Consider the following 25,334-nt stretch of genomic DNA (forward strand, 5'->3'; position numbering starts at 1 on the left):
AGTCTCCCTAGTCCTGTCAGAGTAAAGTGCTTGTTTATGTGAGATTTAAACCTATTCTAAATATAAAGGAAAGATGAAAAAAAGTGTTACTTCTCCAGGGTAAGCAGACACCTTTAAACTATCAGCTAATTATCTAAAACTCCTAAATAGCCTAAAATACTTCTCTTTTATACAGAGGATGCATATTTTGGATGTGCAGCGCTCAAAAAGAAAACTTACAAGTAACTTGGCTCTGTCAGAGCTTGGCTTTTCAAAAGTCTTTCAATGTTTTACTAACAAAAGGATTTCAAGACATGGAGGCAAATGGCCTCTAGGTATTCTAGACAAGCAACATAACATTATGCTCCATTATTTGTGCAGATGTTTATTTTCTACAAATATCCAAAATACAAAAGCGTCAGGCCAACCTGCTCCTTTGACAGCACACAGCATAGATGACATCCAACTGAAATGTCCCAATGCTCCTCCTGCTGCCCTTTCTGCAGGCTAAACTGTATCTCAGTGTGCATCCAAAAAGAAGCAAGACAGACACACACAATGGACCAGTCTTATTCTAATTATTATCTGTAAACACAGCTCTGAGAGATGAGGAGCTTTACCTCTCTAGGCTTTATCAGTAAGAGGACACAAACTGCTTAATGAAAAAAAAATCATCATCATCATCATCTGCCTCCACATATTATATACTGACTCCCCCTTGTGGCTCATGAGCCTACAGACAGTGGAAGGTCAACAGTGAGTGTGGCATGGAGTTAAATATAAACATTTTCATGTCCCTGACAGCTTTTGCTATTAGTCCATCTTCAAAAGGATGAAAAGTACAAACCAGCACCGTTTTTTTTTCCTCTTTCTTTGAAAAGTAAATGCACATCACCACGTACCCACATTTGCTTTCACTGACACGGACATTTTGACTTGGGTATATTATCAAAAGGCCAGGTTGGATGGGGCCCTGGGAAATCTGGTCTAATGAAAGGTGCCCCTGCACAAGGCAGGGGATCGAAACTGCATATATTCTGCTAACCTAAACCATTCTGTGATAACTCTCAGCATTTGAGAGCCACGGGGATTAATACCTTGGAGAAAACAGGTAATTAGTTTAAATACAAATTTCACAAGATCACTACAGATAAAATAAGACACGTTTTGTGTACCCCAGGACTTCTATCCCATGTTTCAGATTCAGCCTTTCCAGCTTATGTTTCTCATCTGTAAATAAGACCTGATAGTAGCCACTGATCCTCTCTAACAAAGGTATTGAAAAGTTCAACTAAGTAGCTACTGTCACCAGTGTTACTATTGGTGCCAAGGAAATTAGAGCAAAGTAATTTTATAGTTTTCAACTCAAATATTAGTGCATGTGGCGGTTTTTGAGGACTCTAGGCGGGACATCACTTCAGAGTTAATGAGTAATAACAGAAGAAGTAGAATACAGACATTAACTGGGTCAAATCCATGACAGGATAACATGTAAGATTAACCATTAACATGCACAGAGAGGATGCTTGCTGCTTTAAGAACTTTCAGCATTTTATATTCACTAAAGCACCCTCAGCAATACAGAAGATGCTCCCATAAGGAAAATACAATAAACTCCATTTCAGCATCAGGAGAGGGGAATGTACTGCTAAAAGACTTAATAATGAAGGCCAAAATAATTAGAAAGCCACTATCCACTTGACTCAATTAATATAAGGATTATCATTCACAAAGAAAAAAATATTCCTTCTCACAGTACACTAACTTCCCCCACCCCTGACCCACAAAACCCCAAACCCTTAACCAAAAGAACCCACAAACCCCACCAACCACAGAAAAACCCAGATCTTAGAGCTAACCAGGCCATTCAGGAGCTGGGGGCGGGGAAAGAGCAAATAGCTCCTAACAGGAACAGGCTAACTTGGGGTTCACTGCTCTAGGGAAACATGAACTAGGACAGTAGACTAAAAGTGCATTGTCTTTCTTGCAGGGCTGTAGAATCATACTTCCTGCATAATTTACTGCAAGCACCAGCTTACATTTTATTCATCACTTTGCAGCCAGTATATTACAGAACTGCTGACTCAACCTTATTTTCAGAGACCAGCTTGCTGGTCAAACAAAATTAAACATGAGAAAATACTAAAACTTGGGTGTTATATTACACCACTAATTACAAATAACTGCATTGTATCAAATCAGGTAAGTTTTCTTTAACTACAAATGAACAGGGCAAGATTTCAGGGTAATTAAATACTTGAGAATTTCAACAATACATGTAACTCCTTAAGTATTTTTAAAATTTTTTTCCTGGGCTGATGAAAGCTTTTAGGCACAATTATTATACATACTTTAAGAAATAGCTGCCCTTTTTAAGTAGAGGAAGGGCAAACATGGTAAAAAACAAGCCTAGTATAAGGCTGAAACAAAATATTTCTACTACCTGAAATTTTACTATCACCAGAACAGGACTAAAAGACAAGATGCTTTGTCCAACTTATTGCAACAGCACAAACTTATCCCACTAGAAAATTAAATATAGTTTATGAATAGAAGACAGAGGAACAAAACCAACCAAAAAACAAACCTCTACATGCAAAATATCATGATTCAGGAAATTTTTTTTCCACAATAACAACGAAAAGACCATTAGACTAATCTAGTTTGAGAGGTAGAGCAGATTATTTTGGGATCGTAAGGAAATCTCTTTTGTGGGAAGTTTTGGACAAATCAGAGTATCTATTCTGACAATCTCAGGGACATGTGGACAAAAAAAAAAATCTCAAGTTCCCTCAAGGACCTACTTCTACAATTTAATGACAGGGAGATGAGGAAAAATATACCCCCACACCCCCCCCAGTTCTGTGCCTCTTGAGAAAAAACAACCAACTTCCAACAGTCAGGCTCCTACGACAGTTACAAAGACATTATTATGAAATGAGGTTTGAATAACCATGACTCATAGAAATATCCAGTCAAGTGTTTCTTTTCCAGCAGAGGGCAGCGCACAACCAGCTACCACCCTTCGAGAATCACACCGAAGGTTTCATTGAGACCGAAAATTACTTGCATTTAACATTCGATTGGCTCTAAAAGAATCTTTTATGCCTCAATCACACAGCTTACATACAAGAGGAAACTGCTGTGGAATGATGTTTGTGAAGTCTCGGTTCTTGCTATGCAGCGAAACATAAAAAAAGATGAAATGTCTCTGTCTGAAGCCTCACTGACATCACTGATGATCTTTGAGTCGGATGACAAATCTGTAGTGACAGAGATGTGGAAAGTCCAAGTTGGCCATATGAGCATAGTGCTTCTCTCCTCAAAAACACATTCCATCTGATAACTGCACCTTCTGTGATACTGTTGTCCTTGCTGCAGCTGCAAAATGTATGGAAAAGAAGTCCTTAAACCACCACTCAAAAAGAGCCTCCTGATCATGTGGTGCCTTAGTGCAGGCATTCCTCCCAGCCCTGCTACTTAATGCTGTCAGCCAACGCAGAAACCCAACAAACTTTCTGCTCACAAGCCCCAGCTCGCATCTCAACAGGCAAGTCTCTGCAGGATGTGATACACAGCAGAGCAGCAACACACTGGACTTGGCAAGTTTTCCAGTGTGGTGGGGATTTCTCTGATATATTTCCATGTCTAAAAAAAGGCTGCTTGCAAGGAAATTTCATTGTCATCAGGAAAAATTATTTCCCAAACTGTGGCTACTTGTCATGCTGACACAGATTTTTTTCCCTAAACTTTCCTAAACTTACATACACACATAAAAACTTTACTTTTGATCACGCTCTTAGTATCTTCAGCCAATAGAATTTTGAGAGTCAAACACCCATGTTTATATTGGATTGGCATCCATAATATTATGGATTTGTGCAATTAACTATACAAACTGCATCAATGAATCTCATAACTTGATCTAAGCTCCCTGAAGTTGAATTAAATCCGCAAAATACTGTCCTATCTTGCAAAGCTATAGATAATGATAACACACTGGAATGTCATCAGAATTTTATTTTCAGTTGTACTAACCAAATCCATGATGAATGACAATAATTTCTGTCACAGTTTGCTTTCTAACAAAATCAAGGAAGAGCAAAAATAGGGAAAAATATTAACAGTGTGGGGCTGCGACAAACAAGAGCCCTTCAACAGAACTTCACAAGCAACTCTTTTTCTGCAGCTGGAACTTCCTTAAACCAGCAACAGTTTTTTTCCAGTCTGAATCTAAATATAAACTTCCCTCATGACCATGCTGAGGAGATAGTCATAAATTTTGCAATTTTTCCACTAATGGAATAAAATATAACTCCAAAACTTCAGGCCATAGTAATATTTACCAACTCTCTGCTGCTATGTATTTCTGTAATTATTAAGCATTATATCCAGAGGAAGTGCTTGAAAGGTTTCCCTGACAGGAAGAGAGAAATCTCTTTTTTTTTCTTTTTTTCCACCCTGATATAGCTTCAATGATTACAGCACAGATTTCTATAAAAAGATCCTAAAGTATTTATAGTGAATAGAAATGGGACACAAAGCTATCTTTAGTTCACACGAATTTCATCAAAATGACTCACAAAAAGTTCTCTGACATACTCTAATCTGTCAGCACTTGATTTTTTCTCCCTTGCTGCAGGAATCTGCTCGGTGGATGTGCAGACTCAGGGTGTGGGAAGAACCTGCAGAGGCTACCAATGGATCTATTATTTGGTTCATAAAACTTGTAAAAATCTCACAGAATGTACAACGTGCTATTGTGTCCCTGAATCTCTTTCATGAATTGGGTAGCAGCCTGACTCAAAGCAGTCTGGCCTGTTTTCACTTCTACCATAAAAGGTTTTTTTTGAAAGAGCCATTTAACTGTGACCATGGTTTCAGCAGCCTTGTGAATACAAAGGAAGAGCTGAAGCCATATGGACACTTCAGTATATTCAGACTCCAGCAAATCACTACATTTTTCATCCTCCCCCTTAGAACTTGCTTTTGCATAATTAGCTCTCTTTATATACTGAATGAACTAATACATCAATATTCAAGATGTAGTAAACTGCAACTTGTGAGCAATGTAATTGAAAGAATGAGAAACTACAGCTCATCGATAGAGAACATTCTCTTAGAAAAAAACTTGTAATATTTTCTGTCTTGTATCTTGAGAAAAATAATACAAATTTATTTCTTCTTTCTTCTGTTCAGAGTATTTCTGAATACAAGGATTTATTTATACTACTTTCAGTCACCAGATTTTAGCAAGGAAAGGTTTGTTAAAAAGCAAAATGCTACACTCAGCTCTGAAGTTTACCATCAGTCTGCCTGCAGTCACTATAGCCACAAGAGACATGATGATGTTCTTCTCACTGTGAACCAGCACACAACCAAAACCAGCACACAGGTCTGTGCACAGGTCTTTTTGTAAAACTGCTTTTTAAATCTAGCTAGTTTAAAACTAGCTGTTTGTCTTGAAGAAGAGTAGGTATGACTGTGCAGCCTGATAAAGTGGATCAGTTATGAGAATGGCACTTACTTGAATTATCAATATAGCCACCTCCAATTAGTGTGTCAGGGAGCAACGGGACTGGGCTGCTCTCTAGGGGAACACAGAGAGCACAGGGTGGGCAATGTGCTCACAGCAGGGTGCAGCTCCACAGCATCCAGACCCAACCAAGGTCCTATCACATTCCAGGGAGCCTCAGGCAAGAGAGGTAACAGGCTAGGTATAAAGTCTGTCCTGGGCTTCCCACACAGCACTTGGAAACACGACTGGGGCAGAAACACCCTCTGAACAACTGAGGCAGGCTCTGAAGGCCCAGCCTGGTGCAGCCCTCTCTCAGTGGGTGTGGGTGGAGGTCCCAAGTGAGGCTGGCCAGGACACCTGAGAATGATTAGTGCCCTCAGGGTCCTGACACAGTACAATTTGCTTGGGACTGTAACTCTTGGGTAGAATTACCAGCAGCTAAACTACCCCAACAGAACTTAAATTCGTGCCACGTATTACTTTCAAGATAATGTAATTCTTTCAAGGCAAATTAATCCAAAATCTCTCTTCTCTTTCCAACCCAAATAGCAACATGAGAGAAACAAGAATCAGTATCAAGGCTTCACAATTACCATGTACAACTAGTTCCAGTGTGAATTTTTTTGTATGAGTGACATCACACATGCTTCATTCAGTAAATCAACACTTCTCTGTTGAGAGACAATACTAAATGTATTTTCCTGTGCACTAGGAATTACAAATGTGCTACTCAGAACTTTTATATCCTGAATCAGCAAAATATGACTCCCAAAAGTGCTCTTGTTGTTTTCTCCCTCTTCTCTTACTATCTCTTTTTCATTTTAAGGTATCTTTTTACCACTTAAGCAACATCTGTCAAAGCCTACCTGCTAGCTCAAACTACATATGTACAGACTACATACCAAAAAGACTTGTGCAAATGGCAATGGTGGTATAAACATGCTGCAGAAATCCATTTTTTCAACTGGAGAGGGTTAGTGTTTGGCAGTTTATACCTGCCACCATAATGTATTTGAGGATCTGGAAAATTTATCAACATTAATATAGCAGTTACCATGCGGTAAGTTACAGAAAACAAGGAACACATACTTGGTAAAACTGCAGCCCGCAAAGGGAGTCCAAGATCCTGTTGGTATGAATTCACCCACAACTTTTACAGTTAAGGTTAACTGATAACAAAAAAGTTAGAGGTAACTGATGAGAGACTTCCTTTATTTATCATTGACTGATTTGTGTGTAAGAATACATTTTTAGAAGCAGTTTTATTAGCAACCCAGACTTTTACAGAAAAAAAAAAGGTTTTGGGATTTATATTTCTAAGAAAGTGATTTCGGCATATTTTTCAAAGTTGTAGTTTGAGATTTCTTGTCTAGAATTCCTGTTATAAAACCACTGAACTAGGATCCAAAGTTTACCAAAAGTAGAGATATAGACAGGAAAAACTGAAAATGGAAGGGGAAGAGAAGGAATTGGTAAACCTTGTGTTCTCCCTCATAAGTCTCTTTTCCCCAGGCTTTCCTTCTCAACATCAAAGTTTTAATAACTAAGCTTAGCACCACTGCTGTTGACAAGAGTCCAAGACAAGCTTCTACCAGGAAAGTTGAAAAGACCAGCAACCACATTTATAACACAGAACTTGCTGGAACAAGACAAGACACATATTGATGAACTGGCGCATGATACCTCTGCCTTCTACTCAGTCACATTATTAAAACTGTAACAGCATACTCAGTACAGCACAGTGAGAGACAGTAAATTAAATACAGCAATTAACATGTCCACCACTTCGTTGCCTCTGGCATCCCCTCTTCCACAGTGCTCTTGAGAAGGCTTTTGACCTTCTCTTCCCTACCATATCCCAACTTCAGGCTGGGATTGAGGCCAGGGACCTCCCAGGGACCTCTGAACTACCTGTTCAGAGCAGAAATCCAGCAGCTGTTCTGAGAGTCTCCTGTGGCAGCCACTTCTTGGACCAGAAGTGAATTTTTACCCGTAATTTTAGGAAGTATAGTGCTAAACCTGTAAACCTAAAATTGACATTTTTATTATATTTTCAGATGTGTTTCTTTACTTCCCCAGAAATCCATAAGCAAAAAAATATAACTTCTTTTAATCTGCTAACCAAAGCAAGAATTTAGGCAGTCACCATGTAACTGTAAAGAAGCCCCATATAAAAATGCAACCTACACTCAAAGTACATTGCTCCCAAGTATTTCACTGAAGTTGTAAGAAAACAGTATGACATTCATATTTCGCTTCTCTGTACCAAAAGACAGACAGCTGCACTATTTACTCACAAATAACTGCAAATGCTCTATCAATGCTGGGTATAGACCAAATAAAATGTTTTGAGGGTAAGAAACAGTACCTTACCTTAACATATTCCAACGTAGGATCCAGAATATTCTGATCTCTGTAAGGAAATGGCACCAGGAGAGAAGGACAGACAGAAAAACAAACAAAAAAAATGGTAAGTCCACATATAACCTCATACTGAAGAGACGCATTAATATGAGCAATATGCTACTAGGTCACATTAAAATCCTTGTTGAAACTTGTGTGTTAAAGATTGATAGCCTATACGATCTCATTTTTAACAAATATATAAATCACTGGTTTCTTCTACAAGGACATGTAGGGAAGCCAATAGTACTTAATTTGAGAAATGAAATTAATTATGCCATTTTAAGGAAGTAAAAAAAACTTGACATTTCAACAGATGGCTGGAATACTTACTTGCCACCTAAAATATCTGAAATAAATTTAAAAGAGAGCTCTCCCAATGGCTTTTGAATTTATTCCTCTGCTTTTACATTTTCCCATTTAAGCTACTGCTTCTGATAGCACTGGGAGGGGGCACTGCTTACAGGAAGTAGAAAGTACTACATTCACTTTCTATATATACAAAGAAGAAGTTCTCAAAATAATCATAATTTCAGCATCACAATTATCTGAACATCAGATAATCAAGTCATTGCCCTAATCTAAAAATAAAAATCTCATCATAGGTTTTCTATACAGACAGATGGCAAAGGACACAGAAGCCTAACTGAAGAGCCTTGCACTGTTACAACTCTTTCCATAAAATATATATATTTTCTATTTCAAAGCATTTTGTATATTTGCTTTTATTTGAGAACTAGCAGATTAACAGAGTTTGCAGTACATGACTGGATGTTTTCTAAGAATCTGGGATGACACACATGGTACTGCCCTTAACTACAAACATGAAACAGGCACAATGAAAACTGTCTAAACTTAGAGAGGGATCAGGCACTTGTTACAGCAATCAAGTTTGCCACATGGACATCAGATCTCTATAAATTTAGAAACAGGATCCTTTTTGGTGGAAGCTGTTACAAAGATGTAACACTAGAAACCTAATAAGCAGCTTGAAAAATGTAGAATTTGGGTTACACTGGAATGAATCAGTCCAGAAAACAGTCTCTGAGTTTCCTGTGTTGTTTGGAATGTAACTGCATACGATCTGAAACTATGTTATTATCTGATACTAAATTTTCAGGCTGGTTCTCTAACAGCTTTTAATCCAGAATACAGAGCCTTCCCCATAAAATAATGGTGCTCAACTGTTCAGGCTGTACCACGTGTTGCTGTTTCTTATTATCTCAGTATTTGTCAAGGGTGAAATTGCATTCTCAACTGATGTTTTAAAGAATAGAAAGTTGGACTCAATGGAAATAGAATTTGGACCATTTTAAACTTTTTCCTATGCAATATACAAAGAAGGATCAGCCTGATAACTGTATGAGCATAAAGCCTGTACAAGCATAGCAGAGAACACAGGGGTGAAGTACAGAGGAAAAATAAAAGAAAGCTTTGAAACTGAAGAGACGTTTTCCCTCTCAATACTTTTCAATTTCACTGGGAGAAAAGAAAAAAAATCTAATTTTTAATCAGTTCAGCAAAATCATTAAGCATGCCTGATTTCTTCTCACATTCAAATGATCTGTGGGAAGTTGCTCCAGTACTAAATGCTACTGAAAAACTTTTCAGCTTAGTTCTTCACTTGCCTGTGGAATCTTTCAGGACAAAGGGTCTACCAGCACAGCATATGCAACACACTCTGAAAGAACAAACCCTCTTACTCTGGCAGCAAATGTGTCTTGTCATGGTCTGCACTCCTGCAGGCCAGCCTTCCTACAGACTCCACTGTTCCCACCTTCTGCTACCAGGCAAATGTTCTCTAGGACAGATCAAGCCAAAGTGAAATAAAAGAGGTAGAAAAACTTCAAGACAAAACTATTTATTTACTAGTATATAAAGCAGGACATCCAGAAGAGACCAGAGGAAGTAGTGACCTGCATTCTTTTCAGCATCTACATGACAGAAGTGCTTTGAAAATGTTTGGCTTTGGGAAATGGATAGTGTAACAAGTATCTTCACAAGAACTGTAGTATTTTATCTGGTAAGCACACCCACAACAAAATGTACAAAACCCTGCAATTCATCCTGAGCCATACAGAAAGATGTTTATGTTGGAGCACTGTCCGTCTCAGATACCCGTCTCCAAGCTGATCTACTCTCTCTCCCTCCATCCTCCCTTGTTCATCTTTGTGCAAATTTTTTGAAGTTATTTTCAAGGAATGGTAACTTCCATTGATGTGCAGTAACTAATAGCAAAGATAAACTGCTGCATTTTCCTGTCATCTGACTTCACCCCAATACTATCACACTACATACAGAAAACCAGATTAAGCAGTTAGCCCAAATAACTAGAAAGCAACCAAATAAAACTAACTCCTGAATCTCAGCTCTCTGTTAGCAATGTTTCTTTATGCCATGGGCTACCAGTGGAGGACATCTATGTTATCATGAAGTTAAGAAAAATATAAGGTATGTTTTTTCTTTCCATTTTTCCTCTCAAAGAATCTTAAAAAATTATGAACCCACATTCTCACTTATTATATTAGAAGATCTGTAGAAAAAAAATTAATACTTTCAGATGACTAACAGATCAGATAAAAGATAGTAGCAGGTTCTGCCATCTCTCAGAATTGATTTAACTGAAGGTTGGTTTCAATAATATTTTCTTATCTTTCATCAGATTATATTACCTTTCAAATAATGCTAATGTTTGTCTTCATAAAAAGCTTGACTTTACAGCTGTATTCATTTGCACCTGTTTGCCTACAACATTTATGTATTAGAGTCCACACATAAGTCAACCAAACTGTGTAAACTGTGGGCTCACAGTTTTATTATTATTAGGTATTTATTATGCATTTTGGTTTCCTAATAATCAGATAAGACCTACTTCCACTCAGATAAAAAGCGTATTTAATACAGAATGATGTCCCTGGAACAGAAAAGTCTTCAGAAGACTCAAGCTGAGGTAAGTATGCAGTAGGACACAGAGTATTGGCTTCATGCTCTTTCTGTAGTCATTCTGCCACAGAAAGGAATTTAAGAGCAGGATGAAGCAAACTCCCACATCTGTTTTGAGTACTGCTATTGCTGCCACCTCTTGCTATCACCTCATTTCGTGACAGAACAAAATCCCTTTCCAGCACGTTTTTTTACTCATAGGAACAAAAAAGAAGAAAAAAAGCACCTGACTCGCTATATGTAATGAAGCCATTCTCCTGAGTAGTGTAAATCCTCTGCGGCCTCCTCCACACACACAAGGCCTGCATGGAAGCAAAAACACTCCTCCAGTAATATCCGACCAGAATCTTAGCCCTCATGATTCTGAGGCTCTTCCTAGCCAGAAACACATTCTCTCTAGAGACTGACATCTGACAACCCCTTTTTCAATGCTGGCTGATCTTGCAGACATACAACCCTTTTATCTGTCCCTGGAAATGATCTCAACTTCTTTTCACTCCAGTTGCAAGATTCTTATCAAGATTCTTATGTGCTTTTTTTTTTCATGTATGGGTTTCTTGCTGTTACGGCCAAGAAAATACACAGAACTTGCAAACAAGTGTGGTGCTTCAGCAAACCCAGAAAAAGATGGAGGCAAGAAAACAAAAAATGTGAAGTTGCTCTTTTGCTTCCCTCTTTTCTCCCCACAGCAACATTTGCTGCAACAATGAAGAGTTTGATCATACTGGTTGGCATTGACTGTCTGTGAGCAAGGAGTGACAGACTGGACCACTATGAGAAACAACATAACTTCTCCGAAAATAGGAATTATCATTTTAAGAAGACCCCTTCAAAATATAACTTGAGCTGACTGAGATGAGAAAGGGAGACAGAATTCAGCTGTTATTAGACGCTATTTCTCTACTTCCCAACACATCTAAACAATAGCCAAATGTGTGGGGAGAATTAAAAGATTAAAAAAAAACAAGCCCTTTTGAGGTTGTCACCATGAACAGTCAGTGGCTAAAATGAAGGGGAAAAAAAATCACTATAAGCAATGTGAATCATACTTCTGGTATGACAAACTAAACACTGTCATACTGCCAGTTTCAAATCCTGCATGGATATGAAGATAATGATCAATCAAACATGAAAACTGGGTAAAGAAAACCTTAACATCCTGGTAACTAGTCACTCTTCTAAAATATTTGATAAAATTCTTAAATACTCATAATCAATGCTGGAATTGAAAAGCTGAATCCCGGTGTTCAATCCTAACATCCATTATTAAGTTCAGTGAAGTGCTAGAGAATAGCCAGAATCTCAGTAACTCAGACATCATCTGTTTTTGACTCTGCAGTTTGTCCAATCGTTCTCTATAGGACTGCTTCAATAAAAAAATCTTTAAGCAGATATGCTGTAATCTTTAGCTGTGTGACTCTATGAAAACCTCCACCTTTCTAACATTGTACATTACCTCCTTTCATCCTCGGTGCTATAAAAAATCTTGCAGACCTTTACATGCTAAGCCATATGAAGCATCTGCCTTTTCCAGGCTCTTGGCATCATCACAAAACAATCAGCTACAAATATAAATTAGCTGTGATAACTTTAACAAAATTTAAATGCAGGCACAACAGTATCATCAAGTTGCCCAAATCCTCTCTATCATTCAACTCCCATACAAATATTCTTACAGTGGTGGAAACTGCTGATTGGCCTTGAGTCAGCTTTGTGCTCCTTCACACTTTTATAACTGTACCTGTGGGAAAAACATTGGGACACATTGCCAGTATCTGATGTATGAAAATATATTTGTCCATTTATTTTAAATTGACTTTTCCTGGGGACATTTTCAAAAGCATGTCCTTTCGACCCCTTTGAAAGAGAAACCATGAGCACTACCTTCTCAATAGTTCCAACACCAATGCCAAATGCCAAATCTGGTGCCAATGCCAAATCTGAGTAAAGACAATAGAAGCTCAAAGGTAGCCTGACACACTGAAAATTAACCAAGCTGCTGCATGGCTGCTAACATAGACAGAATTGCTGTGAAATGACCAGATGAATCACATGCCTTCTTCAGTTTGTGTCTTTGAAATCTCTCCATCTCTGTAGATTTTTGAAATACACACTACTTAAGTATGAAGGTGCAAGTCAGAGCATGCTGGACATGGCATATTTCAGTGTATGTAGCACAGACTGATTTTATTTGTACTGTAAACTACAGTAAAAAATCCACTGATTTTATCCCCCAGCAGCTTCTGCTTCACACACGCACTTCTGCTGCATTCCTAAGGGCATTCCACCCTTCTGCCTACAGCTGCACAGCACCCTGGACGTGACTCATTCAAACACCAGTGGAAACAAGTGCAAACTGCTATGACTAACTGTGTGATGACCTGCAGCTCACACAAAGAACAGCAGGGACTCCAGTAATTAAAACTCAGAAGAGATGCAATGTACTTTTCCTTGAATTAAATAAAAATCTCAATCCTATCTGTTCAGAATGCCCCAGGAGAGATAACGTTGCAGCAATTTACTTTTACTGCTTCAATCTGCATTCCTCTAACTTGCTCCAGTTTAACTATTGCAGCAGAAAAATCTACACCATTTTTTCTACCTTTTCCTGAAGAATTTCTGTTTCTGCACCACACAAAGTACCAGTCTCTACAACCTGGTCAAAAGCTCAGACTAGCCACCTCCATTCTTTTTCCTCTATTTTCCTTAACTTTTAGGCCCATCAAAGTCAAAACTCTGTTCTTTAAAGTCCTTCTTAAATATTTTATCCCAGGACATACTCTATGAAAGTAATGGTTGGGCAGCAAGACTATTGCTTATCCAAAACAGACACTGTAACTACAAACTAGTTTATATATCTGCTGTTGCCTGTTGACTTATATCTTTAGCTGGCAATTCTTTACAGTTGTTGTGCAGTTATCCTGAATCCAGTGCCACAAAATTTTAAGTGTTCAAAATCAATACAACCTTATAAAATGAATATGCATATTAAAAAATACCCCCAAACACTAACAAATGTTCAGTAGAATCAACGTCTTCATTAATTAATCTGAAATGCATCTAATACTAGGTACACTTTATTCACAAAGTATGGTTTTCTGCCTGGCTAAGACGTCTTTCAGGAATGTGTATTTGGACTGAAGCACAGGAATGCTAACACGAAGCTTTAGCACTGAAGAAGATAATAGTGGGAGGAAGAATTGTCCTCCCTGCCTGCTCCCTTAGCCCACTTCAAAAAGCTCATCACATCAGATGCCCTTCTGCACTGGATATGGCAAGTAACCATTAGGAATATGCTCCCCTATGTAGCACTGAACTACTATTTGGAACATAGAAGGGACAGAAATGAAACCAAACGCTCACATATGAACAGGAGGCAGGATGAGGAAGCAATATAGCACTTGGTACAACTGAATAGGGCACTCCAAAACACTTACAAAAGAGACCAGAAAACAGCAGAGCAGGAAATTTGGGTGTGACAGAAGAGGTAACTCAAGAAACTTCCCACTATACACAGTGTCCTCTATTCAAAGAAGAAACAGCCAGAAAAAATACAAGTTTTCACAAAGTTTTTGAAAAACAACACTGACCAATTTTGATAGAGGCTTTGAGGGATTTGGGCTCAAGTTTACCTGGCAAGTTGTTTTTTAACAATAAGGTCATGATCCCACAATTAATTTCAAATGATGATACAACTGTGTTCATCTCATAAGGAACTTCAGTTCCTCTGCTCAGAAGCTGAAGGACTGTGGCTTAATTCATCTTTAATATTGGAGAGATGGTCTCTCTTTTTGAAACATTTCATCCTGTTTTCCTCATTTCCCTCTCTGAAGATCCCACATGGGCAGATTTCCAAAATCCCCATAAAAATCAAGAAGTGAAGCTTTGGTTCTGCAGATCTATGTCCAACAAGCAAAGAAAGAGGACGTGAGCATCAAATGGGAACAATGGGGTGAAGCAGAACTTCCAACAGAATAATGTGAACCCAACAATGGACAGAAGGGCTAAAAAGAAAAGGTAGACAAGCCAAAACAGAATGAACCCCTAGAGTTAAAGGATAAGAGGATTTGATACTGAATGTAAGCAGATAACATTAGCTATTCTCTGCTTATCCAACAGAGCATTCCTTCTACCACAAACATCTCCCAGTCTTAGTGAGTAGCTCTGCTCCACCTCTGAGACAGCAGAGATCTACAGGTGCACATGTGAACAGGACACAACAAGAGAAAGAATGGGAACATCTGGGACAAAAAGCATGAAGTGTTGGCAACATTGGAGGAATTCTTCCATTTGAAAAACCTGTGCATGGAAGAAGTCAATGAGATATTCACTAGCCCAAAATTCAATACACTTGTGTTACTCTTATTAAAGAAACACAACCACATAAAAACATTTTGGTTCAGGTTTTTCTAAAAACAAAACTCATACTAAGAGGTAGTTTCAGGCATTATACCAAAACAGTAACTATTTTTACTTTCAAAATTCTGTGCATTTATAAAAATTCCTCCCCACCTTATCCTAAAATTTAAAAGGAAACCAAGATACTGGTCTTCTTCCTGGTAATTTTGCAAATATTTTCATACTTGAAGAACTACGTTGCATTTTATAAACCAAAAAATACCAGTATTACTCACTTTACTCCCCACAGGAAACATATAAAATATGTGTTTTACTTGATATATTAAAACATTGATAAAAAGTATTTTTAATTTTCGAAGTGCACCAAATAATTTGATTGTACATACAGTATTAATATAAAGAAGTAGCACAAATTCAAATTAAAATTACCCAACAAATCATGTTTTCAAAATCACTAGTTAGAAAAAAATAAACGCTGTCCAAATATCTGATCCACCCCATTCTCCAAATCCAAAGAAAAGCAGAATTTGCAGCATCTGGGGAAGCAAAACAGGCTGCAAATTCTGAAAAGGATAAAGCAAATTCCTGAACAGTGTTCTCCTCACCAAGCACAGCCTTGCCAACTCCTTTCCTTTATAATTCAACTGTCAGTTCAAGGACTTCAGCAGGCCTGATCTCCTGTGGTAATACCACTAAGAGAACAGGAAGAGTTTTGGGAAGGCAGAATTCAGTCATTCATAGCTTTATACTTCAAGACTAATACCTTGGCAACTTCCAAATGTTCTGCCCTCCAAGGACAAGGGCAAACACTGTAGAGAACAGTGAGCCTGCTAAGCTTTATGCTGATGAAGTTACCCTGTTAATGTCAGTGGTATTGGTCAAGGTTAAAATTGAACTTATTTTTATTTTTTCCTTGATAGTTAGATGAGACAAGTATGTGAGGATCATCCAGCCAAACATGCAGAGCCTTGAAGATCAGAAATTCAGAAGAGAACAGAACACCCTAAACAACCAGATAAACTAATCTACTCTACTCTCTGCTACAGCAGTACAAAGTCCAGTGCTAGATGAGAGCACTTCATCTGAAACAGCTGACACAGAAAAACAAGAGCAAAAAAAGGCTGCTGACCAGTACTCAAAATAAGAGACTGGAGTCTAGCTAAATATGTAGTCACACACATACCATATTTTCAGAACTACAGAAAGTAAGAGTATTCTTCGCACATGTGTCTAGATAATTATGGCCAGTCTATAAAATGCATTTTAGTTTACAGCCTAATTATCACATTTTGATCTTTTGCAATAAGGTTCAATGAGCATTGGAAGACAACAAGAGCTACTGGTCTGCCCATTTCCTTACTGAAAGAATCAAGCTAATAGAAATCTTTTCTTCCATGGCTTCCCATACCTGCCAGATTTAATTTTTTCTTTTTTAACATGCTTAAACCATGTCAAAAAAATTGATATGGACAATTCATGCTTGATATCTTGGCAATGTAAAAAAAAGCTGCTATGCCTTGCCTACCTACAAAAACGAATTGTTTGTAGCCACAAATAAATAAAAACAGTAGTGTTGTAAGTATAATCACAATCAGGACTTACAGCATTGCCAGGAATTTACTGTACTTGAGAACAGAAAATTAAAACAGAAGAAAAGAAGAAAAGATTAAAATCATAGCTCTGTAGTTACAACTCAACACTTCAAATTCATACACAGTTAAAAGCCTACAAAAATGAATTGTTTGTAGCCACATCAATAAAAACAGTAGTGTAAGTATAATACTTGAGAACAGAAAATTAAAATAGAAGAAAAAGAAAAGATTAAAATCATAGCTCTGTAGTTACAACTCAACACTTCAAATTCATACACAGTTAAAACTAAAGTTTCAAAAACAGGGGAAAAAATCAAATTCTCATCAGCTGGTAGGTCAAACCCTCTCATGACTAGTGATAAAGCACCCAGGGTATTATACATTATTTAGAGAAATGCACAAAGTACTTTGATTCCAAGCCAGTTTGAACAATACAACCCTACTGTTTATCAGTGACTCCATTTTTTAAATGTCTGTCTAGATAAAGAATGGAATTTGAACAAAAAATTGTCTTTACAAGTCCAAGCAAATGAAATGGCTACTGCAAAGAGAGCTAGTAAACAGAAATTAAACCAGCACATACTCACAAACGTCCTGTATAATGTGAAACAGCCAGCGTAAATTAATGCCAACTTTGTTTTAAAGCTTTAATTAGCATGAAAACTTAGAGGGATCATTTCTGGCAGATGGTGTGCTTCAACACTTCCTAGGGGTAGGTTCAGAAGAGGGAAGATAGTGATTAAATACAAATGTGTGGCCACACAGTTTCTCCCAAAATATCTGAAGCTCTGTTCTAAAGAGTCCTACATTACATATACAGGGCAAAGGCAAAATTAACTCATTTTTCTTTCTTTCAAATACTAAATTTCTAAGTGGACACTAAAGCTTTTGAAATACTAAGGGCTTTTAAGAAAGGCATGTAACTCTGCAAACTGCACAAAAAAAATTAATAAACTTATTTCTAAGAAATTGTCTGGCTTTGATTTTATTGCTGTCCTAAACTGTCCATCCTCAAATTGACATTAATTTCTTTCTAAGCATCATGGCCATCAACAGCATCAATTTTGTGCAAATCCAGATGCTATTCTGGCCCCTTAACAATTCACAATCTCACCCTGGAGCCGTCATTGAACTGGATTTCACTTAATTTTGTCACAAACCCTGTTTATTTCAACAGGAATACAGGCTATTTGCAGGCAACAGAGGAATTACCAGTACTGAGAAAGGAGTATCTTTTCTCTCCTTCACTGTCTTTTAACTGATTGTGAAGATCACATCTTTATTAGCCTGACTCACTGACAACACAGTGTTGAACCCATCATACCACTTGCATTACATCTCTCCCCACAAAACAACCTTAGAACCTGTTTGACAGTGGGATATCAAAGATACATTTCTTTCTCACAGCATTCTGTGATTCTTGTATCTTGCGACAGTACGAACTTCAACTCAAACCTCAACTGGAGAAAAAAAAATCTTCAGACTATGCCTCATGCTCCTCTCTTCTTTTCTTTCCCTGGTGTGTAGTTTGGTTTACCAATAAAGCAACAACTGTCAGCATGAGAGGACAAGAGAAGATGATCTTCAGACTATGCCTCTCTTCTTTTCTTTCCCTGGAGTGTAGTTTGGTTTACCAATAAAGCAACAACTGTGAGCATGAGCGGACAAGAGGAGATGGCCTCAAGTTGCACCAAGGGAGCTTTAGATTATTAGTAATACATTTATTAGGATTTTTTTTTCCCACCAGAAGTATTGTAAAAGACTGCCCAGAGAAGTGGTAGAGTTACCATCCCTGAAAGTTTTCAAAAACATTTAGATATGGCACTTGAGGACATCACTTAGTGGTGAATGTGGATGTGATGAGTTTAGGAACAGAAAATGCTATAGCTGTCAGTTGACAGACAGACCAAGAAGCAATCCCTTGTTCTGTTCTCTTTTGCAATCACACTGCCTCATGAAACAGAGAGCATGGTATCAATACTGGAATCTAGTTTTGCTCTGGGATATATGCATGTCTTTGCCCTATTCCATCTTCTTTATAATGTCTCAGAAATTCCTTGCATCTCTACAATGAGATAACATTCAAGTATGTTGGTATCAGAGCCAGTACCAGACCCACAGAGATAACTACTGGTTAACCCAAGACTACCCAAGTATTGTTGACACCCAACTGAAATGGCGTAGATTGTCAAAACAGGCCTTTGACTGCTGCCTTTATCACCACACCCAAACTTACTGTGACAGTGAAAATTCTGCATTACTTTTAGGTCCTGTTTATTTGAGGGACACGTGGCTGCATTAATGAAAAAGCATGAAAATCCCACAAGTCTGCTAAACTGTAATGTCACTCACGAAGGACCATAATCATCCAAATGCAGTGGAAATTTTGGGTTTACCGATGGCAGCCACAAGACACAGGCCAAAAAAAAAGGCTACTGGTTCTAGCAGCAGATGGGAATGTGAACAATTTTCCTTTAAGTAAAGGCATCATAATGCAAGGCAGAGCTAAATAAATAAAGATAACCCATGGACTAGGTCAAAGGGAAATTAGAATTAAGCTTTACTTAGGTTTAATTATCAATGTCAGATAGTAAAGAACATTACATACAAGCAGCTTCAGTTTTACATGCTAAAATGAGAATTCTCTTTTAAAAGTTAACTTGTTCACTTTCAAGAGTGAATTCTATTTTAACTAACAAAACCATCTTTCAAGAGCTCAGTTGATTCTAACTCTGGCCATTTATTTCCAAGAGACTAAAACTCAGATGTCAGCTTTCTCAACAAAGAAAACTTTTTTTTCCCCTTGAACTACCTAGCAGAAATGTACATTCACAAACCAAGAAGAGATCACATTCTTATTGCACTGAAAATTGACAAGATAATTTCTCCAAGTTATCAGAAAAATTTCAGAATCAGAAGAATTCCATTAGGGAATGACACAGTTCATTATTATTTTCCTATTCTTATCAGTTTGGCTTATTTTTTGTTTCATAAGATAATGTGATATGTATTTATATATTAAAGAGAGTATAACTCACTTTGGATTATTAAAATGTTATCACAGTTACGTTCTTTAAGTTGGAATTAATCAAACAATTACATGACTGAGCCACAGTTCAAAATACTCATATCCATATGCGCATCCTAATGGCTATTAGTTCTGGCCCACTGGCATCAAACACAGCACTTAGTTTGAACAGTGCATCATGATAATGTTTCATTAAAATGTGTTTTTGTAAATGTTCAGTTTTTGTAAACAGCATTATAGCAATGAAAGACTGATATACTCCTGACTGCAGAACATTCCTGTAATGTTACACTATTTCACAAATTCTTACACTGAAATAAAAGGGCTTTTTTTTACAATAAGAAAACATGGACTCCCCTATAAATTCTCTCCCCAGAGAATCTCAATGTGAGTGTAGGGATTAGAATGCATACCTTAACACATATGGCTAACTGCTTACCACAGGAAAATCAGACTTTCTCTCTCAATTTTCCTTTAGAGTAAACTAATGAAAAGGGCAGTGTCATTGCAAGAAGATTCAAGAAGTGATATATTTGCTGATTGCCAAGTTGGTATTGTCTTCTGCTCTAACACAACTGTGCAGTCAGGTCATGGAGCAGAACATATAATGATTCATTGTAAAAATTAAAGAAACCAACTGTTAGAAATTGTTACCATAGAAGTCTGTGTGTGTTTTAGCAAAGTAATTGAAAGATCAAACAGGAACAGCATTTGGTGCTGTGACTCAAGAGACACAAATTCTATTCACAGGCTGCACTAACACCATCCTTTGAATCTCTTTATTAACTCACAAGCATTGTTTTAATTCTGCCCAGGCAGAGCTTGCTGACATTTTCTTCTCCAGCATTCTGCTTGCTCTCTGACTTCGGTTGCGCCGAAGCGTTCTTTGTAACACAAGGTTATACCCACACGACAAGTTATCAGTAGGATTTGAAAGAATCAAGAAAATCATGTTTAGTAAATGCTCTTGAAAAAGAAGATATAAAATACAACTTCAGTGTGTATCACTATATTCTTTCCATGGCAACACCCCAGGCTGCTGGCATTCTCTAAAACTATGTAAATAAAAGAGGAAAACTGTGTTTAAAAACTAGTTAATGTAAGCAGGTACAGCTCAGAGATCAGTGACAGAGGAGTACTAAACCCACTTAGGTCCTTTCTTCTTTTAAAATGAATGGGGTAGAGAGAAGAAAATCTTATTTTTACGTGAGAAGAAAGTTTGATCCCATAAAGTACAAGCATAAAGCCCAAGAAAACCACTCTACACACACAACTTACCTAATAAGAACTCTTCTTCATTCATAATACTTGAAAACCAAAAAATTGTAGTGATGTACACAACAAGGCTGTAAATCCTAATTCAAAACTCATAATTTGGCTATCTTTTCTCAGCCTTTAACTCCACCAGCCAAGAAAGCATTCTCTCATTTCTATGTCTAACTGATCCATTGCATTTCACTGAATTTTTCTTGTGTTAGCAGGTAATTTTTCCCCATTTTATAGAACTCAATATCAAAACAAACAAAAAAAGGATATTTACAAAATTAATTACTTTTTGTAAGCAATGAAATATCAGTGATCATAACAGGTTCCCAAAAGAAAGGCTAGCTAAAAGAGTATGGGTCTTTCTCAAGAGCTTTGCATATGTTAACCACAAAGTCAGGCAGGAATAACTTGTGATTAGCTCAGTGTACATTGGGTTCCACTAAGTTTTCATGAAGAAGACTTACACGCAGCTCGAGATTTGAGGCAGCTGGAACACCACTCTCCTTTGCCTCAGCTCTCCATCACTATTGCATTGAATACAAATTAAATCAAGTTTGAACAGTTATGACTTCTTGTTTAAAATTGCTCTGTTACAACAATGCAAAGGGTCATATCAAAGCAATTCAGTAACTTAAAAAAACTTCCTCCATGGGAATAGTACACACAATATTATACCTTTTAAACATGCAAAGGCAAGACACAGTCATTAAAAATTATTTAGATCTTCCATGGAGACCGAAATTTAATACTAAGGAGAAGATCTAACTTAGTTATAGTTAACAGCTGTACCTATGACTGGGCCTTTAGAAGCCTAGAAGAGTATGTAATAACCCCTAATATATGTAAATGTATGTAACTAATATATGTAAATTAAGGTTTTACATACCTGGCATGGAGGTCGCTGCTCTTTCCATTTTCTGGAGGGTATTCTTCTATAATGTCCTGTATAAAAGGTGGCTGCTGCCATGCTCTGGTGTAAGGCAACGTTCCCACGTGGCTAAACATATCACAAGACCTAGAGGGAATTGCTCCCTTCTTCTTCCTGGGCAGAGTGCCATGGATGGAGATGCCTTGGAAGGAGTTTGAGCGATGCTCAATTGGTGAAGGTTTTGTGGTCAAAAGGTCCATGGAAGAAGCTAACGAGAACTGGTGGTTCACTGGGCCGTTTCTGGGAAGACTTGAAAATTTTCCTGCAGCTATCATTTTTGGTTCTGGAAAAACAAAACCAAGATTTCTTACTGTATATCAATCATCCAAGTCCTTGCTTAAAGGAAGTTAAGTAGCATGACTAACAAAGGTATCTGAAACTGAACTTCTGCTTTGCATTGAGGCAGTCAGATAACTCAAGACCCAGCCACGATGCTGCCAATGCACACCAAGCACACATGCATATAAATATATACATGTTACAAGTCACAACAAAAACAACCTGTTTAGACAAAAATGCAAGAGCAGGCCATGAACAATTCCCCATTTTTATCCTCCAAGTTCCTCTTTTACACTTTTTCACATCTTCTGTAGACTCAGACTTCAACCTGAATCACTGACAACAAGCAAAGATTTAAGAATATCTGTCAAAAAATAAAGGACACTACAGCTTGGTTTGGAAGAACATGTTTTTAAACCCAGTAGTTGGCACACTGTGAGGAAAAACCTGTTGCTAAGGAGTCTTGCTCAAGTAATAAATCTAGCAGATAACTGGTCACATATTTCCAACAGGCTGTAAACTAAACGGCTCTACCCAAGAGATAAGGACAGGAGCAGATTACTGGAATTCTCTTCTTCAGCATGCCCAGCCTGCTGGCTCAAATCTCTGTTGACACAGAGATTTGCATAGCTGTCAGTCTCTGGTACAGTCAAGCGCAGTTTGCCATACAGTACAGCTTTTTCTGTTAGCGTGAGCAAAAAGCTTTGTGACACAAACACTTCAGGCTCATTAACAAACTACAGTTCTGTTCCTCAAAAAGTGCTGCCCTGTGCTCAGTGTTGTATTGCAGAAAACAGACTGCCTTATCCTCTGCAGCTGTATTAGCCTGCAAAAGCCACTCTATAGAACATACCACCAGACCTAAAGGGCAACCAGCCCTGTATTATTTAACCTAGGTGTTAGTCAGCCAGGTGCTTCCCATAGAAACTGGAACAGCCGCAGATGCTGCAAAGATTGATATGAACTCAGAAAGCAGAAGTGCTTCTGGAAATAACAGTTATGGACAATCTGTTCTGACCTCAGTCAATTTCCATACTGAAAAATAAGATGAGCACCCTGAAGGCCCAGCAGCCTGGAAGTCAGCAGCTCACAGCTGCACAAGAATTCCTCCTGTTTTGGGGAATGCACAGGTGCTGCAAGGGAAACAGAGGTGCCTCTATAGTCCTCCTGCTCCCTTCTCCAGCCTCAGCATCACAGCTACCATCAAAATGTTTCTGCACTGAAGCTACTGTTACTTCTACTCAGAGGTTATCATAACAGGCTTACTTTTACAGCAATGCTAAAGCTGATATCAAAGTATGTAAAAAATCTGCTTTTTCCTGTCAGCTGCACTGCAGAGATTCACCAGCTGGACAAGGTTTTCAGACTTCAACAACAAATCCCTTTCCCAATTTTCCTGTATTGAAAGTACTATAATAAATACTTAGTAATTAATTTTTTTTTTTTTTAGTCTTCAATTTGCCAAGCCTCTGTGAGAGCACAGGTACTATGCACTAAAGTAGAAAAGTCCCTGGAAATAGCACTTCTGCCAAGGGAGAATCTGTTTGATTCTGGTCACATCTCTTGATAGAGTAGAAAAGATTTGAGATGTTAGCAAAGAACTGACATTTTTTGTCATGCAGATCCAAATAAAACACAAAATCTTAAAGAAACCAAAACACATTCCCACAAAAATTTTGCCATAAATTATAACACTGATATGATGTGAAACACTATATCATCTCTGCATTTATGATGTGGTTGAAGGACACAGATTTTGCTAGTTTTGGCAAGTACTAGAAATATCACATCATTACTTTCACAATAATTGCTGTAAAGTTAGTTTTGCATTATAACTGTTCTAAGCAGGAGAACTGGCCCAAAGATACGAAGATCTCAAATGCAAATGCTTACTACAAACCTGCAACCTCCTCTAGCTAAAGCAAACTGACTGAGCTTGTTTCTTGTAAATTCAGCTTCATTATTAGAACAGAATTATATAAATTACCTCCAACAACTGGGGGGAAAAAAGGCTTCTTATAATTCACACAATCATTCGAAACTCAATTTTGTGTATTCACTGTAGGAAAGTGAGAAACACCGTTTATGGAGTCTGAAAAACTGGAAGCGAGCTAGCTCATATTGTACAAATCTTGTTGTTCTCCTTTCAGGATCTGCTGAGAGTCTGTATTTAATTATTGTACTTTCTTATTGGTTTATACAAAAACCACCCCCAAACCTTTGAATTCCAACTGGTTTAGTTCAGGCTGTCCACTGAGTAAGTTTTCCTCAGCCGTTCCTGCAAGGTTCCCATGGCTATGCTGAAACAGAACACATTACCTGCGAGCAGGTGTCAAACCCAAGCTGTAATTAATGCAAGCATAGAAAGCTTTGGTTTAATAACGGATAAGTCCATAATAGGCTTACTGTGATATGAAATTGTCAACCACTTCACGTTTTAGGATGCACAAAGAAAGCTGAGAATTCACTCTCCTAACTCAATCACAAAGTAATTCTTACAGCAACTCAGGTTTTCAACCCAACAATCTGAGAGCTTTCAACAAATTAACGACCCCCTGACATACAGTATTTTCCATTTCACATCTACTCCTAAGAAGCCCTTAAGAATCAAAACCAAACTCTCAGAGCTGACCTAACAGCTGCTTCTTTTAAGTAGTACTCACGTGACTTACAGATTCAATACCTAATCCTCAAATTCATATCTGAGTACTGTTTTGAGGAATCAAAGTAGAGTTCCACAGTTAGTACAAAAATACTACATTGAGGACTTGCAATACATGTAGCCACAAGTATGTGTGCAGCTTTGATAATATTTCTAACAACCCTCCCTACAAAACCTCTTTAAAAACCCCTCAAAAAATCCCAAACAAACAAAAAAACCTCATAAAACAAAACCCAAACAAATAAAAAACCCAACCCAAACAAAAGAACCCCAAACAAAACTGAGAATAACAGGTCTGCTAGCTTCCACCACACATTTATCTGCTTGCCCATGTGCTGCTGTACTATGTATTCTTCATAAATATTAACAGAAAACTA

The 25,334-nt window shown here is 37.7% G+C and overlaps 1 protein-coding gene across 6 annotated transcripts in view; it reads right to left on the reverse strand.

The window, feature by feature from the left end:
- The window catches only part of BCAR3 (BCAR3 adaptor protein, NSP family member), a 91,060-nt gene that overhangs the window by 26,584 nt on the left and 39,142 nt on the right, over window positions 1-25,334 (reverse strand). For all 6 annotated transcript variants that reach the window (XM_041421465.1, XM_041421463.1, XM_041421464.1 and 3 more), the window contains 2 exons: window positions 21,975-22,299; window positions 7,871-7,910 (listed from right to left, as the gene is read on the reverse strand). In XM_041421465.1, the coding sequence (XP_041277399.1) occupies window positions 7,871-7,910; window positions 21,975-22,299 (365 nt within the window). The remainder of the gene's footprint in view (window positions 1-7,870; window positions 7,911-21,974; window positions 22,300-25,334) is intronic.

The sequence above is a fragment of the Onychostruthus taczanowskii genome, unplaced genomic scaffold (genome assembly GCF_017590055.1).
Source record: "Onychostruthus taczanowskii isolate IOZ18803 unplaced genomic scaffold, ASM1759005v1 scaffold7, whole genome shotgun sequence".
Classification (NCBI taxonomy): domain Eukaryota; kingdom Metazoa; phylum Chordata; class Aves; order Passeriformes; family Passeridae; genus Onychostruthus; species Onychostruthus taczanowskii.